This window comes from Perna viridis, chromosome 4, assembly GCF_037379345.1.
Source record: "Perna viridis isolate PV_CMFRI_1.1 ecotype Kerala chromosome 4, ASM3737934v1, whole genome shotgun sequence".
NCBI classification, from domain to species: Eukaryota; Metazoa; Mollusca; class Bivalvia; order Mytilida; family Mytilidae; genus Perna; species Perna viridis.
Window position 1 is genome coordinate 50,564,783 of NC_142448.1, and position 14,326 is coordinate 50,579,108.

At 31.8% G+C, this 14,326-nt stretch overlaps 1 protein-coding gene across 1 annotated transcript; it reads left to right on the plus strand.

Moving 5' to 3' along the window:
- Window positions 1-2,330: 2,330 nt before the first annotated feature.
- On the plus strand, window positions 2,331-7,625 carry LOC148620432 (uncharacterized). The gene is made up of 3 exons (XM_088581316.1): window positions 2,331-2,465; window positions 3,639-4,136; window positions 6,157-7,625. Exons 1-3 carry the CDS (start codon window positions 2,399-2,401, stop codon window positions 6,420-6,422), a joined length of 831 nt encoding a protein of 276 aa, XP_088437442.1. The 5' UTR covers window positions 2,331-2,398; the 3' UTR covers window positions 6,423-7,625.
- The last annotated feature ends 6,701 nt before the right edge of the window (window positions 7,626-14,326 follow it).

The following is a 14,326-nucleotide window of genomic DNA, read 5'->3' on the forward strand; positions in this document are numbered from 1 at the left end:
ATCATTTTATTATTGTATGGATCTTCATTTTATAAAGATTTTCATAGACATCTCAAACAACATACAATTAGGCTCGAATTTCAAAACAAGTTATTTATTACGCTCAATCTTACATAGATTTTTATGAAGCCGCAATCTTTACAAAATTCAGACAGGAGTTGATTTATAAAAAAAATCATAACACTCACTTTATTTTTTGATTCAGAAACAATTACAGACCAAATAATCAGTCTTCGTTTCACTCGGTTATTGTACTTCCAATATAAAATTTAAATACAGATTGTGTATGAAATTAAAACATTGCGAGAGTTATCGTTCTTAAGTTGGTTTGATTTGGTTAATTTTAGTAGGACATGAATGTAAGAATTTCTCCAAAATTCAGATCTAAATACAGAAAAGACTATCGTTACGTAAAAATAAAGCGTATGTTGACCTTAAAAGCAAGATTTGTTCAGCGGGCTTTTCTAAACCATGAATCGCCTCTATCATAAGAAATGTTAAACCTAAAACGAGCTTTTACTGTATAGTTAAATCTATTATAAACTAAAAGAAGACACAATAATTTCACTATGTGATACAATGGAGCGCATAGGGAAAATATTAAGAGAGAGTTCAGTTTAGATATTCCAAGGGATATATATGGTATGCTGAAAATCCTCAAAAAGAAAAAAAGAGGTTGTGAACAGAACACACTTGAACATTCGTTTCAACTTAGAGTATCATTTAAGTGCAAGTTTTTGTATGAATAGGACAAAATGGGAAAATTCAGGACATGCATGTAACAAAACCCACTGGTCGTACGATTTTACTCAAGGATGATTTCTAAACTTGGAAAGGCCACTATTTGATTTCTGTACCCTGGATTTATTAAGAAAAAATTTCAATAGAATGTAAGAAATATGAGATTTTTGACAGAGTTACAACATATTTGTCCAGTGTGGTGGACGTGTTTTTCAACAAACGGTCGGCATTCCAATGGGAACGAATTGTGCTCCTTTACTTGCTGACCTATTCCTTCACTCTTATGAGGCTGACTTTATAGCAGATCTGATCAGAAAGAAAGAATATCGTTTGGCTAGATCCTTCAATCTCAGTTACTTTGTATGTATGATTTCAGTTACTTTATTGTCTCTGTTGTGTATGTCTGTTTTCCATGTCTGGTCTTTGTCCCTGGATTACATTCCTTTGATTACCGCTATAACCTTGGTTCCCTTGATTACTCTGTCCCTGAAATGTTAATTTTTAGTGTATTTCAATTAAATTACAACTGATCTCACCGAAATGATATGGAAAATATTGTATTCTGTCATTGACTCTGATGGTGCAAACGGTCAAATTTAACTTTCAAAGCTGTGTGTATTTTCATACATGTTTCACCTACTGCCTGATTCTTACATAGAGTAACACTTTACCGGTAAACGAGACAGTAAAGGGGAAATGCACAATTATTTCTAGCGTAAACAGACAACGTACACCATTGTAAAATGTTATTATACCAGTTTTATTACTTATCATATATTTTGTGTATTGTATTTAATCTCTTTACTATCATTCTGTTCATTTATTGCAATAAAATGTTTGCCTTTTTTACTTTTTAATTTCCCATGAGTGATACTTTTAATATATATTCTGTAATTAAAGGGTGTTAAATCAAATTAAGGACAAAGAAAAGGAGTCATTTAAGTTTCTCATTAAACTAAAATATATATGAAAAACAAAAAGTGTCAAGTGTTGAGAGTGACGACCGTGAAATTGAAGTCTTGCAACCGTAACAACTGGGAAACCATAAGAATATATTAAAAATCTAGGTATATTGACAATGAAGCTCTTAATGTTATCAAAATATAACAACAACTTCATATATAATAAAACTATTCACTATTTCATAGTTTATTCCTTGTTAAAAAGGTAGCGTTCTTGTTATGAATGCAGTTTTTACTTAATATGTACGAAAATCAAAGACATTTTGCAATTTATTATTTTTATTGTGTAACTACTATAATTGATATGGTGAATATGTCAAACACCAACCCGTTTCGGATGAAAAATGTCAGTTAAAGGCCTTTAAGTATTTTACTGTGACACCAGTATGCCATTATTGCAGTGGTTTAAAGCCGAAAAGTATGACTTTTCATGTGTTTTATTTAATCTTTATTTTTTAACAAATATTATATAATTACGACGGAATTCATATTTTAGTGTTTGATGCCCATATAGTACACCTTTGAATAACTAACACACTCGTTAATACGTACTTTCAATTCATACCTTGTTATTTACATTGTATTTTTAACAACATTAATTACATAATAAAAGATTGTTAAACAACACGGTTCACTTCAGTCACGTTTTAATTTTAAACTGGAACCATAAATACTTATAAAATTACAAAATTGCTATGGAAAGAAAACACGTATCAAACTTGTTATTAGTCGGATATCTTATCTTATTATCCGAATGTAAAGGTAAGTCATTGGCATTTTTCTTCTAATCATGGATGTGGAATTGGAAATCTAAAAACAACTGTATTTACATTACAAATTCAAAACTGCTCAGGTAGTATTTCAGTGTTCATTTTAATCATGTTACCGACTCTGACTTTGTTTTTCATTTAAACTATAAGCAAATGGAAATAACTTTCCTAACCAGGCGTTCTGTTCTATTGCAGTGAAATATAGCAGTACAGTTCAAATTTGAAATGAAAAATATTTACTGTTTCGCAGTTCTCTGATGAAACAACGAACCGGGCTGTCGTGAGTTGATTGGTAACGGCCTTTTACAAAATTTTCTAAAACGGTGTGCATCCCATAAATAGGAAAATATGTTCTACAGTGGAAATGCAAGAATAAAATAATGATAATACATGAAAAACAGACAAACACAACAAAGAACATAAAATGACCAAAATAAAAGACACAAAGTAAGAAAGGTAAATGAACAACTTGGATTCCAGTAAAAACTGAGAACATGGACCAGGTGCCTTCTCTGCTTTTCTAGAAACACCCACCGAGTTGCTCATAAAAATGTCAAGTCCAGGGTAGAAAAATATCTTTTTTTTAAATTTTGAACTGGTTAAATATATAGATAGGACAGTTTTAACTTTTCCCATTGATACCTTCCATAAATTATTTTTATTTTTATCGGACATGGACTTAAGTGGGCTGCACAGTGGACGTCTTGCAAGAAGCAGGGATTCTTTACCTTTTTAAAACACCCGTTTTTTATGTAGTTTATGCTACTTGTCTACGTGTGAATTTCCATTGTTGCTTTTCCTTGTCTGTTTTTACTTTGTTTACCCTTTGATTTCCTTCGAGATATCGCTCTGCTTAATTCTCACTTTGATATCGTTACTTTGTTTTATCAATCCTTTGAGAAAGAAATAGCTCCGCAAAATTACCCAGACTTAATACAACTGTCATATCTAATACTTGCAAACAATAGTAAACGTTAATCTGGACAAATGTGTGACTTAGTCGTCTAATCTATATAGTGACGTCATGACTTACGCTAATTTTTTTTAACGACTTTTTGTGGTTTTGACGACCAGTTCTCTCATACACACGTATTTAAAATTTCCCGTTTTGTAAAAACAATTATATATACAATAGTAATCATATTAATGTGTTTTCTTATTTCAGACAGTTCCCTTGATCATGTTTGGATAAAAACTATGGACATCGGAAACTTATATATAAGACAACATTACGTATCAATAGTGTCCATGTCTACCGATGTGATGTCCTATGGCATTAAAACAGTAAATAGATCAAACATCATATTCAGTGTTAAGGCATGTCAGCAATGTTTAATAACTCTGGTTAACGATGAACGCTCGTACACATTAATTCTAGGGAGAAATGAAAACACAAAACTTCACATCGCTATCGCTAGAAATAACACTTTCGAATTTTCACCATATTATACAAGCCGATCCGGAATACTTGACTGCAACGAATTTCGAACATTTTGGTTAAGTTGGGAGAATTTGTCATTTCGATTAGGACGGGGAAACGTTTTATTCACTGATGAAATATACAGATTCGATGGAGAACATGATCCAAGCTTTAGTGGGTTCACACGCGTGTTGATAAGTACTCGCATGGGTGAAGATGGATTATGGATATTCGAAAATGACGGTAAGATTAATCCGAGCACATGTTTCAACTTATTGAGGATAGAGTGATACAGACATGCACACTGTAGCATGCTTCGATCATTTGCGCAATGCCGGTAGCAAATATGTGTTTGATTATTAAAATTATTCGTTGATGAGACACGAAAATCATACTTCTAACAGTTTTTATATTTTACCCAAGGATTGAGACTGCACATGTCTGTCGCAAATTATATGGTAGAATAAAATAACATTATATCTTACCTATATTTGAATATTTCAAGTTAAAAAAAAACGAACATAACCGATAATAGGAACTGTAAGTCTTGTTCCAGTTTCATTTAATTTTCCGATGTAGGACGTATTGAAATCCGGAGATCGATATACATTTTATTGTTTACCTCCGGTATCTCGAAACACATTACAATGCAAAATCTTTATATACACTTTTTCTTACCATTTTTATCTTGTAAACTATATATTAGTCATTTTATCGGTATTTTTACACGAAGCGATGTTTTGCTTTTAATACTGAACTCAACGTACTGTAAATGACGAAGGAAACCAAGAGGTCACGTGACATGCCCTTTTGATTACTTACGTGAAACTGTTTTGAAGTGATCTATATTTTACGCCTGGATTTGACTAATCACTGACCATTTTGTCGAATGTTAGGCCATTTAAATTCAAAACAACAAACTTTAAACGAGAAAAAGAATTAAACAACATACTTTCTCATGCAAGATTTGGAAATATCAGACACCTGTTTGAAGATATGAGGATGAAGCCTTTTAATGGGTGACAAAATATAACCCCGAGTCTGAGAGTTCCTTATGATGCTCTTCCATTAGGTGTTATATTCTCAATATTTTCTATAGTAATTCAATATTCGAATGATGACTGCAAAAATAAAGAATTGTGGTATGGAGTGGACATCTATGCTTTCTTGAACAGTCACAAACAAGCTTTCAATAAAGATAATCAATAAGAGGTGCAATATTTTACCAGCAAGAAGCCTTAGGCTCTCAATGCGCGTTTACCTTTTTTGTCAGTGGACACCATTTCCCCCTTGAACATGTGTAATCCGTGTAGCCCCAAAGGCAGGTTTTCCTCTTTGAACGAGCATCGTTGCCCGAACACTGATTTGATTTCCTGGTACGTGAAACTATGCCTGTAGCGGATTATGGCCTAAGGGCATATTTTTGAATGTTGATTTAAAGAATGGAAAATAGATATACACTAAGAAAAAACACCAAATAACCAAAATAACACGTACAAAGTAAAGAAACAAAAGTAAATAAAACCCGAAATCCACCAAAAACTTGAAGCAAGAATCACTATTCAATACCTTAAGAATCTAACTCCTGTGCCAGTGCAAAAAAAAAATAAATAAGAACGCACACTCGTTAAACTAGGCGTTGTTCGGCACTCGTGATCATATTTTGGTATTCACTCCTTCCAATTAACTACCCTATTATTATTTGTTTTCTTATTTTCTTATATTTTTATTGGCCTTAGTCATAAATGTTTTTGAAATATTAGCGGCTTGAAACTTAAAGTAAATGCATTCGTAATAATTGTTTTAAATCCGGGCATTAGCTCCAATATGGATTTGGTTTTTTTTTCTTTATTTTTTTATTCACCTGGTAGCATTTGATTGTTTTACGCGTGATGTCATGCACTTGACATAAATCAAACTAAATGATGAAGTGTGACTATTGGTGTGCGTAAAATGAGCATAAATTGATGTGCATTTATTGCATTTAGGTGATCACATATTTTGGTGTTGTAATTTTATATATGTAAAAGTGCAATCTTATTTACATGTGACTCCGTTATCCTTTTTTATGAGGACTGTGATTTTACATCGACCTCGAAATTAGCTGTCCCTGCGCTACAGGACTAAGTTAATAAAATGTATATTATCTTTAAAAATATCAAACTATACGTTGAACAAAATAAGATTTGGATCTTTTTCAGACTATTTATGATCATTCTACTTGTGTAATGTTAACTCTTTTCAACTCTTGTGATTTCTTCAGCTTATCCAAATGGACGATTCTATGGGTCGAATGGGAAAAGGTCCTATATGAGACAAATATATAAGTCGCTTGTGATGTCATATATAGAATGTAGCATACTTTGCGATATGAACAAGAATTGCTTCGGTTATAACTATAACTCTTTAAGCAATGAATGTGAACTTCTTGATGGAAATCAGCTGATAAGCACAACAGATGAAGAGAAATGGAAATTCATGGCGAAGTGTTTACAGGGCAGCTTGGTCTGTCTCCAGAGGTTTAACTGAAACGATGCACCTGGTCCATGCTCCTAGTTTTTGGTGGAGTGACGATTGACCAACTTATTTGCAGAGAGACTCGGACTGTCTTCAGATATTTAAATGAAACGCACTTGATGGATATCAGATTGTAATTATGTTCAACATATATGCTTGTAATAACTGGTGATTTTGTAATATATATGGTCACATTTGAAGATGTAACTATTGTATATATGATATGAGAGTAAGGGTACAATTTCCAGACGAAAGATGTTCAAGTTATTGTTTTTGATATTTCGTTTTTTTAATGTCAACGGTTTCTTTTTGTCTAACAAATACCGTGTAAAGTAAATATCATGCAAATCATTTCATGGTTAAAATCGGATATTCATGTTTTCTCTACTATTTTATACAAAAGCCTATAACCTTTTGAAAAGAAGAAACAAACTTCAATTTCAGTTTTTGATTTTAAGACTTAGGCCTGACATGATGCAACATGTTGAATTATTTGATAATTGTTTTAACTGTATATATCATCTCACGCAAGACATCTACTATTATATCATTTTAATAACACTTGTTATTGATGATAAAGACTGCTGTCGCTATACATCTAATATGACATAAGTTTTAAAAAAGCCATTTGCAAAAAATGCACTATATCTGAACATCCACTGGTGTTTTCCTTGATATTTCTTCTGTATGAAATGCTTTAGTAAATTTAAGATTAGTAACTTGCTAGACATAGAGTAATCAAGGGAATCAAAGATTCTAGCGGGAATAAATATTTTCCACGGGACAAAGCCTAGACAGGAAAAACACACATAAACAACTAGTAAACATACAAAAATAGCATGAAACAACAACAACAAAACACGTACAAAAATACAAAAGTAAGTGACCAAACCGGACTCAACTAAAACCTGGAGTGTGGACCAGGTGCTACGGTAGGGTAAGCGTCTTCTGTTCCTCTATTAACAACCTGCAAATAACATGCAAATTTATTTGTTTATTATCTACTTGTAAAATGCTAATGTAGGTGCCTTTGTTATATGATATATTGTACTGTATTCCAGTATTATACAACAACAAAAAATAGAAATAAAGACAATAGTGCATATTTTTCAATAAAACATAGCACACTACATATTCGATATGTATTTTTAGCATTATGGTTATGGTATTTTATGTTTTTAGTTGTGTTGGTTTTCGCTGACTGGTCTGTTCCTGGATTACATTCTTTTGATTTCCGCTATAATCGTGGTTCCCTTGATTACTCTTCCATTTTATTTAGGATTTAAACAACACATGAAAAGCTTAACAAATACGACAAAAATCATTTACATGTAGTTGAGTATTTTTTTTTATGAGGTAGATTAAGAACAAGTGTCATAACTTTTAAAATAAGTGATATATATATATATATATATATATATATATATATTTATAATTTATGAATTCAGTTCAACAGAGCATTTCAGCTTCCCCACAAAGTTCAAGACGTTTTGAAACTCGTGGCTTGGATTAACATATTTGTTATTGTATTTTGTTCTTTTTATCCTCACTTCTTTATTGCTTGTATCTTCTGTACTATGTTGACTACTGGTTAACTGTTTTGACTGGCCATTTGTGTTGAAATACGCCGTAAAATAAACCGTAATGGGAGCGGGAGGTTTAGCGCGCTTTAAAACATGGTTTTACCACTTTCATTTTGAAATGTCAGTGCTCAAAACAAAATTACTATACCAATCTATAGTCGCGGCAAGTCCAAAATCAATCTGGCAAAATAGATATTACACCAACGGAGCGGCTGTTACCGCAATGGTCCTAACTTAGTACAGGCACTTCAAACAAAATGATGGGTTAAATCTAAGTTTCAATGCACTAAACCTCCCTCCCCATTACGGCGTGAATATATCAATGGTGATTAAATAGCATTTGCAATGCTATTGCGTCATAATCGGTAAATAAGCGATCACATCAGCACAATGAACAATTTACAATAAACAATCATTATTCATTATTTTAGAAGAAATCAAGTATTTTTGAACCAAGGACGGATTACTTAAAAGAATATGGTAAGAGATGTCTTGAGACGCATTTCTTCATACCCCTGATTCAGGAGTATATCACGGAGATATGTATGGCGTTCGAGGAAATCAGAGTAGTTCATACTCAGGTAAGAAAGTTTATGATGTCAAAGTTGTCTCTTTTATCAGTAATCTTAGTGTTGAGATGACCACTGTTGTAAAATTCGAGATGTAGAACAAGCTGTCTCTGTAGTGTCCTAAATCTCGAGCTCTGGTGGCTATACTGAGGGTAAACATTTACCAACAGAAGTGTTGTTGATCGAGAGTACATCATCAATATATCTGTATGTAAATTTAAAAGATTCAACATCGTTTATATTTTATTTCTTTACGAGATTCTGAAGAAATTCAGTCTCTTATGAATATACAATCATGCGATGTTTTAGAAACGTATATGGATTTGTAACCAAGAACAATATATTTTTTTCCAAGCAACAAATGATTTACCAATTAAAAGACTTTAAAACGAGATTTTAGTTTATCATATGATAAAGTTATATAAACATTTCAGAAGTAAAAGTTTTGGAGAGAGAACAAATTTCAGAAAAGCTGCAGCATTTTAGGTTTTGAAGTAAATTAGGACCATTGCAGTTAGGACCATTGCTGTTTTTTTTTAAACAATTGTACCCTGATATACCCATTTGTTATACAGACTTTTGACTATTGCTCATGACTACCGCCTAAACTTTAAGGAGGTAGACCTAAGGTAAGGGACCCATAACTTAAAAATCATTGGAACGTATGTATGCAGCATTTTACATCCATATTAAATAGACATCTAATTAACTTGGATTCATTTTATTCTGCTTGAAACAAAAGCTTAAGAGGCTTTAGTGAAATTGAATGTGATACAGAAATACCACTGATTTCAAGAGTTATGTCCCTTACCTTGGACTGCTATCGTAAAAGTCCGGTAATTTTGTTACTACCCTTAATGTATTCATTTAAAACAGACTTAAATCAATCCGAGTTACTTAGGTGATTTCATGGAATTGATATCAAATAGTTAATTCAGATATCCCGGTGATTTGTAAGAGTTATGCTCCAAAAACTGATTTTTCGTTAAAGGTTTGTAATAAGTGATATGATTTTAAATGATGCATGCAATATTGTACACAAACTAATTTCATGAAATAATTTTGTCACATAATTTTCAATGTGGCACATTTCGACAATTAATTGTCTATATTTCAATGGCTCATATTTACATATGTAATACATTGTAGTAATATATCAAATTGCCATTTGCGATATAACTTTAAGTAAACATTTAACTCGGGGAATGCATTAAGTCAGGGATAATTTAGTTCATTAATCAAATATAAGAAGTAGTTTTTCCAAGAAAATTCAACAACTATTCTATGTAAACATACACAATAGAACAAACCCAAACCCTCATTTTGTTTTGTCTTTTAAGTACCATTCTGTGTAAGAATCAGGCAGTGTGTGGTACATCATTTTCCCCAATTTAGTCATTTTTGCCTTAAATATTTTCAGTACATCTAAACAACAATCAAAAAGCTATTTAAATTTATTCTGAAACATCTGTGACGTAGATGTATTTAGACTGCTTATATAAGTAAAGAGTGCGGGAAAAAAAATTCCCGACATTTTTCCGTAGTGGATTTCAACTAAATTCCACTAATCAATATCTTCAAAAAAGCAAGTTTTACAAATAATTTGATTCTTATTTTTGATGGTTATCAGGAATAATTAATTGGTTAATACAACAAAATCTCTTGGTTTTTTTCCTTCATGTGCCACACCTTATATACATTTGGCCGATTCTTAGACGGAGAAGTACCAAAATTCATGCAGCTTAAGCGAGTTTATACAAGCAACTTAAATAGTTGTTTCTAGAAAAGCAGAGGACATTTTGCCTACCGGTATACCTGGTCCATGTTACCAGGTTTTAATGGACCCCGAGCTGCTCAATTACTTTTGTTTTTTGTATGTATTATTTTAGTTACTTTGTGTTTTTTGTTGTGTTTGTCTGTTTTCCAATGTCTGGTCTTTGTCCCTGGATTACACTCTTTTGATAGTCGCAAGAATCTTGGTTCCCTTGATTACTCTTTCAACAAAATTTTGTTAAAATAATCTTGTAATATGTTTACAGTATATCGGAACTCTCAATGCAGCACACTGTTTTCCTTAAAAAAATAACTGTCCTTTCTACTTTATTCAAACCCGGTCATTCAACTGATAAAATTGTATTGAGATAAACCAGCGAAATGTTAAATTAGCAAACGTGGAAAATGATGGATTATGGCATATAATACAAGCAGTTTAAACCATATCACAAGAAGAAAGTTTTATTCAACCAAGAAAAACACAGGGGGGATTTTATTAGTTTACTTAAGATAATTTGATGGAAAATAGACTTCAACATATTCTTTTCAAAATTTAAAGGGATATTTCCAGCCACTTCGCACCATAGAGAAAAAAATAATTATTGCCTCCCCCCATTTCGTATACGAAAACCTTTCAGAGATACTAGCAATTAATTTTGTTAACTTATGATAGTATTGATTTCTAAGTTTGTGATTTTAAGGTCTAGAAAACTGATTTTTCTTGATTATTTAACTTACGAGATTGCTTTGTTTACGTACCGGTCGTCAGTGAAGTCAAAATTGTGTCAAAAAAAAAGAATATTATATATACTACAATTCCATCATATTAATCTTGTTTAACTTGGGTTCCGATGGAATGCACTGCATATTTAGCTTCCAAAGATAGGTTTATTTCAAATTTTACCTAAATCGCGACCAAATATTTCATTCATTCATTAAATTCATGGGGCTTATAAATATTATAAATTTTGTACAAAATATGTAGATATCAAATCTTTAAAATGCTTCAGGTGACCGATGACATGACGGAAACAAAACGACAGAAGTACTTTTTAACCTAATTCGAAATATCTAATATCTCAACATTATTGAAAATGAGAATCAAGTCTTTTCACTATTCATGTGTGTTTTCATCAATTCTCATTAGTCGTGTAACATTTTTATAGTTTATATTTCCTGTTTAATTTGTCATTGTTTTTTTTATCTGTTTCTTCCTTTTGTATGTAGATCGGCTCTTTGTCACGTTTCGACGTCTTTGACTACGTTAATATCTATGGTGTCCCTGTATTAATGCTTTAACAATTGGAGAACTAATATAATAATATAATATTCAAATTAAATTTCATGTTAATAAAAAGAGTCTTTATGATAAATATGAAAATCAATAAGTCGTTGTGAATAACCATTATTTACTCGTACTAAACGCTTTAATATTTAACTCGATCGTGCGCTGACACTAATCTTCGGCACTCGTGATCATTGTTATTCATTCCATCCATTCTATCTAGTAAATTATCCTTTAGTAGAGAATAGATATGGTGAAATATGTCAACAACAAAACTACCGGGATTGGTTTCCAACGATCTAACCGAAAGCCCTCACACCACAGGGCCCCCAAAACATCATTACACACAGGTACAGCGTTTCTCCTATATACTCAAGTATCTAAAAATAAAAGAAAGGGGAAAATGAACAAATATATATAGATACCAGAAATTCCTGACTAGGGACAGGCGTAAAATATGCGGCGGGGCTGAAATATTTTGGTTTGATCACAACCTTCTCCTTTAAATTCTGGCCTTTGGGGAAAATATTACACAATTAAACACGCCTAAAAACCAGTTCCAAAATGTCTCAGTCCGTTTATAGAATTTAAGTGTTTTATAGACAATAACCTATTGTTTAGATATATCAGTATGCTGTAGACTTGTTTCAAAGAATGAAAAACAGGAAATGAAATTGAAGATGAAAAACCAAAAGAATATATTTAGACAAAAATTCTAATTTTAGTCAATGGTCCTTCCCTTGAAAGACCTGCTGCAATGTAATAGGCAGATGTTGTCACTACTTTTTTTTTAAACTTGATAATGTCCTCGATCATGCACATGCCATTTAATTGTTTTATGTAATACATATTTTTTAAATAATATAATAGCATAATTTTACTAACACAAGTTGAGTAAAAACAGACAATTACAGTGTATTGACTTAGAAAAGATACGAACGATGGTAAGAATCCGAGTAAAACACGATCGCCTTTTTTAATCGTGCCGGATTCCTTTGTCGTTTTATTTCTAATCGGCATACTGCAATTTTTTCTATCAATATTTACCAGGTCTGGAGTCTTACTCTATGATAGCATTGAATACCTGTATACACATATAGGAGGTGACCTGGAATATGACCTACCAACTAATCAAAGAGATACCATGATATACATGTATCATAATTGCATGTTTACTAAAAGTGATCTCACGTGATTTAATGTAAGTTTTAAGTACCTCCCGCTTCACAACCTTCAATATTGACGTAGAATATCAAACGTATTGCATAAAGTAGTATTTCCATTAACCAATTTACCGTAAATATTAATTTAAGTTAATAACACGTATTGTGCATCCGAATAAACGGTTTTCAAGTAATTACTTGAAAGTAAAATACTTACGGCGTGACCAAATTTTCATATGTTCACAATTATAGTATGTTTAATTTCTATACGACGTATTTATTACATTTCTTTTCCACTAATATTCCCAATAATGACAATTCGATAAACTAAACAGGTAGTTCATGCATGGGTGGGAATGTAAGTGAAGCCAAAGTGTTATTTACTGTCAGTGACCATATACCATCAATGAATGTTCTGTCAGTGCTATTTGGTTGCTCAAGTAAAACGATTTAGGTATAAAATCAGATTCGATGAAACAACATTTTTATTCTAATTTTCAATCCAACCTTCAATTAAAAAGAATAATTAATTTAAAAGAGTAAATAACCGAAATATGATTACGAGTGCCGAAGAACGCCTAGAGTTAACGAGTTCCGCGCACGGATTAAATCTTAATGTGTTCAGGGCACGAATGTTTTTGTTAAATAATAATTCATTGCTGTTGTCAATATCAATGTTTAATATTGTGATCGGCGATTTGATGTTTGTGTTGTAACGTTTTGGTGGGATAAATACCTAACTTCTTTCACAATGCGAATAACTTCAGTACTTCATCAAAGAGTAGTCATCGTTGTGTTACATCTAAATGCAAATTACTGCAGCATATTGTTAGAAAAGCAACTTTTGGGACACAGTCTTCTTTAAATGCAAATCATCGCAAAAATCGAGAAAAAGTAATTAAAAATTCAAACTTGCACGCAACCGTCTCATTTATTTAACTATAGACTTTATTCCTGTATTCAAAATCATCACTATGTGTTTTTGATCTGGATTATTTGGATTTGTCGTTATAATGAAAGAAAGTTGAGGGTTTTTGCTGAGCTATTCGTCCTTGAAATATTGATTAGCAGAAAATGAAATAATAAATCTTTGAACAAAAATGATATGAAAATATATTGTTTTTCATTTCAATTAGATGTACCAAGTCAAGACCATTGCAGTGGTTTCCATTTTCCCGGTGTTTACCCTGATATTGTAATTTGTTATACGGACTTCCTTTCCTTTTGACTATTCCTATTGGCTATTGCTTAGATATTATCAGTTCTGTGATTTGATTATTATCCTTCATTTGATATGCTGAAGATAATAATTGTAAACCAAAAGTTCGTTTTTAACTCTCACACGCTTTTAGCCTTTATATTTGTACTTCATGCAAACGATCTAATTTAGAAATAAATACAGTCCAAGCCCATGTATGAATTAGTACGGCACAATTACCTCTATAAATTACATTAAAATTAACATTAGAACTTTTTTCATTCTATTTAAATGATATTCATATCATATTTTAAATATACTGCGGCAGCGATTATGTAAAAAACA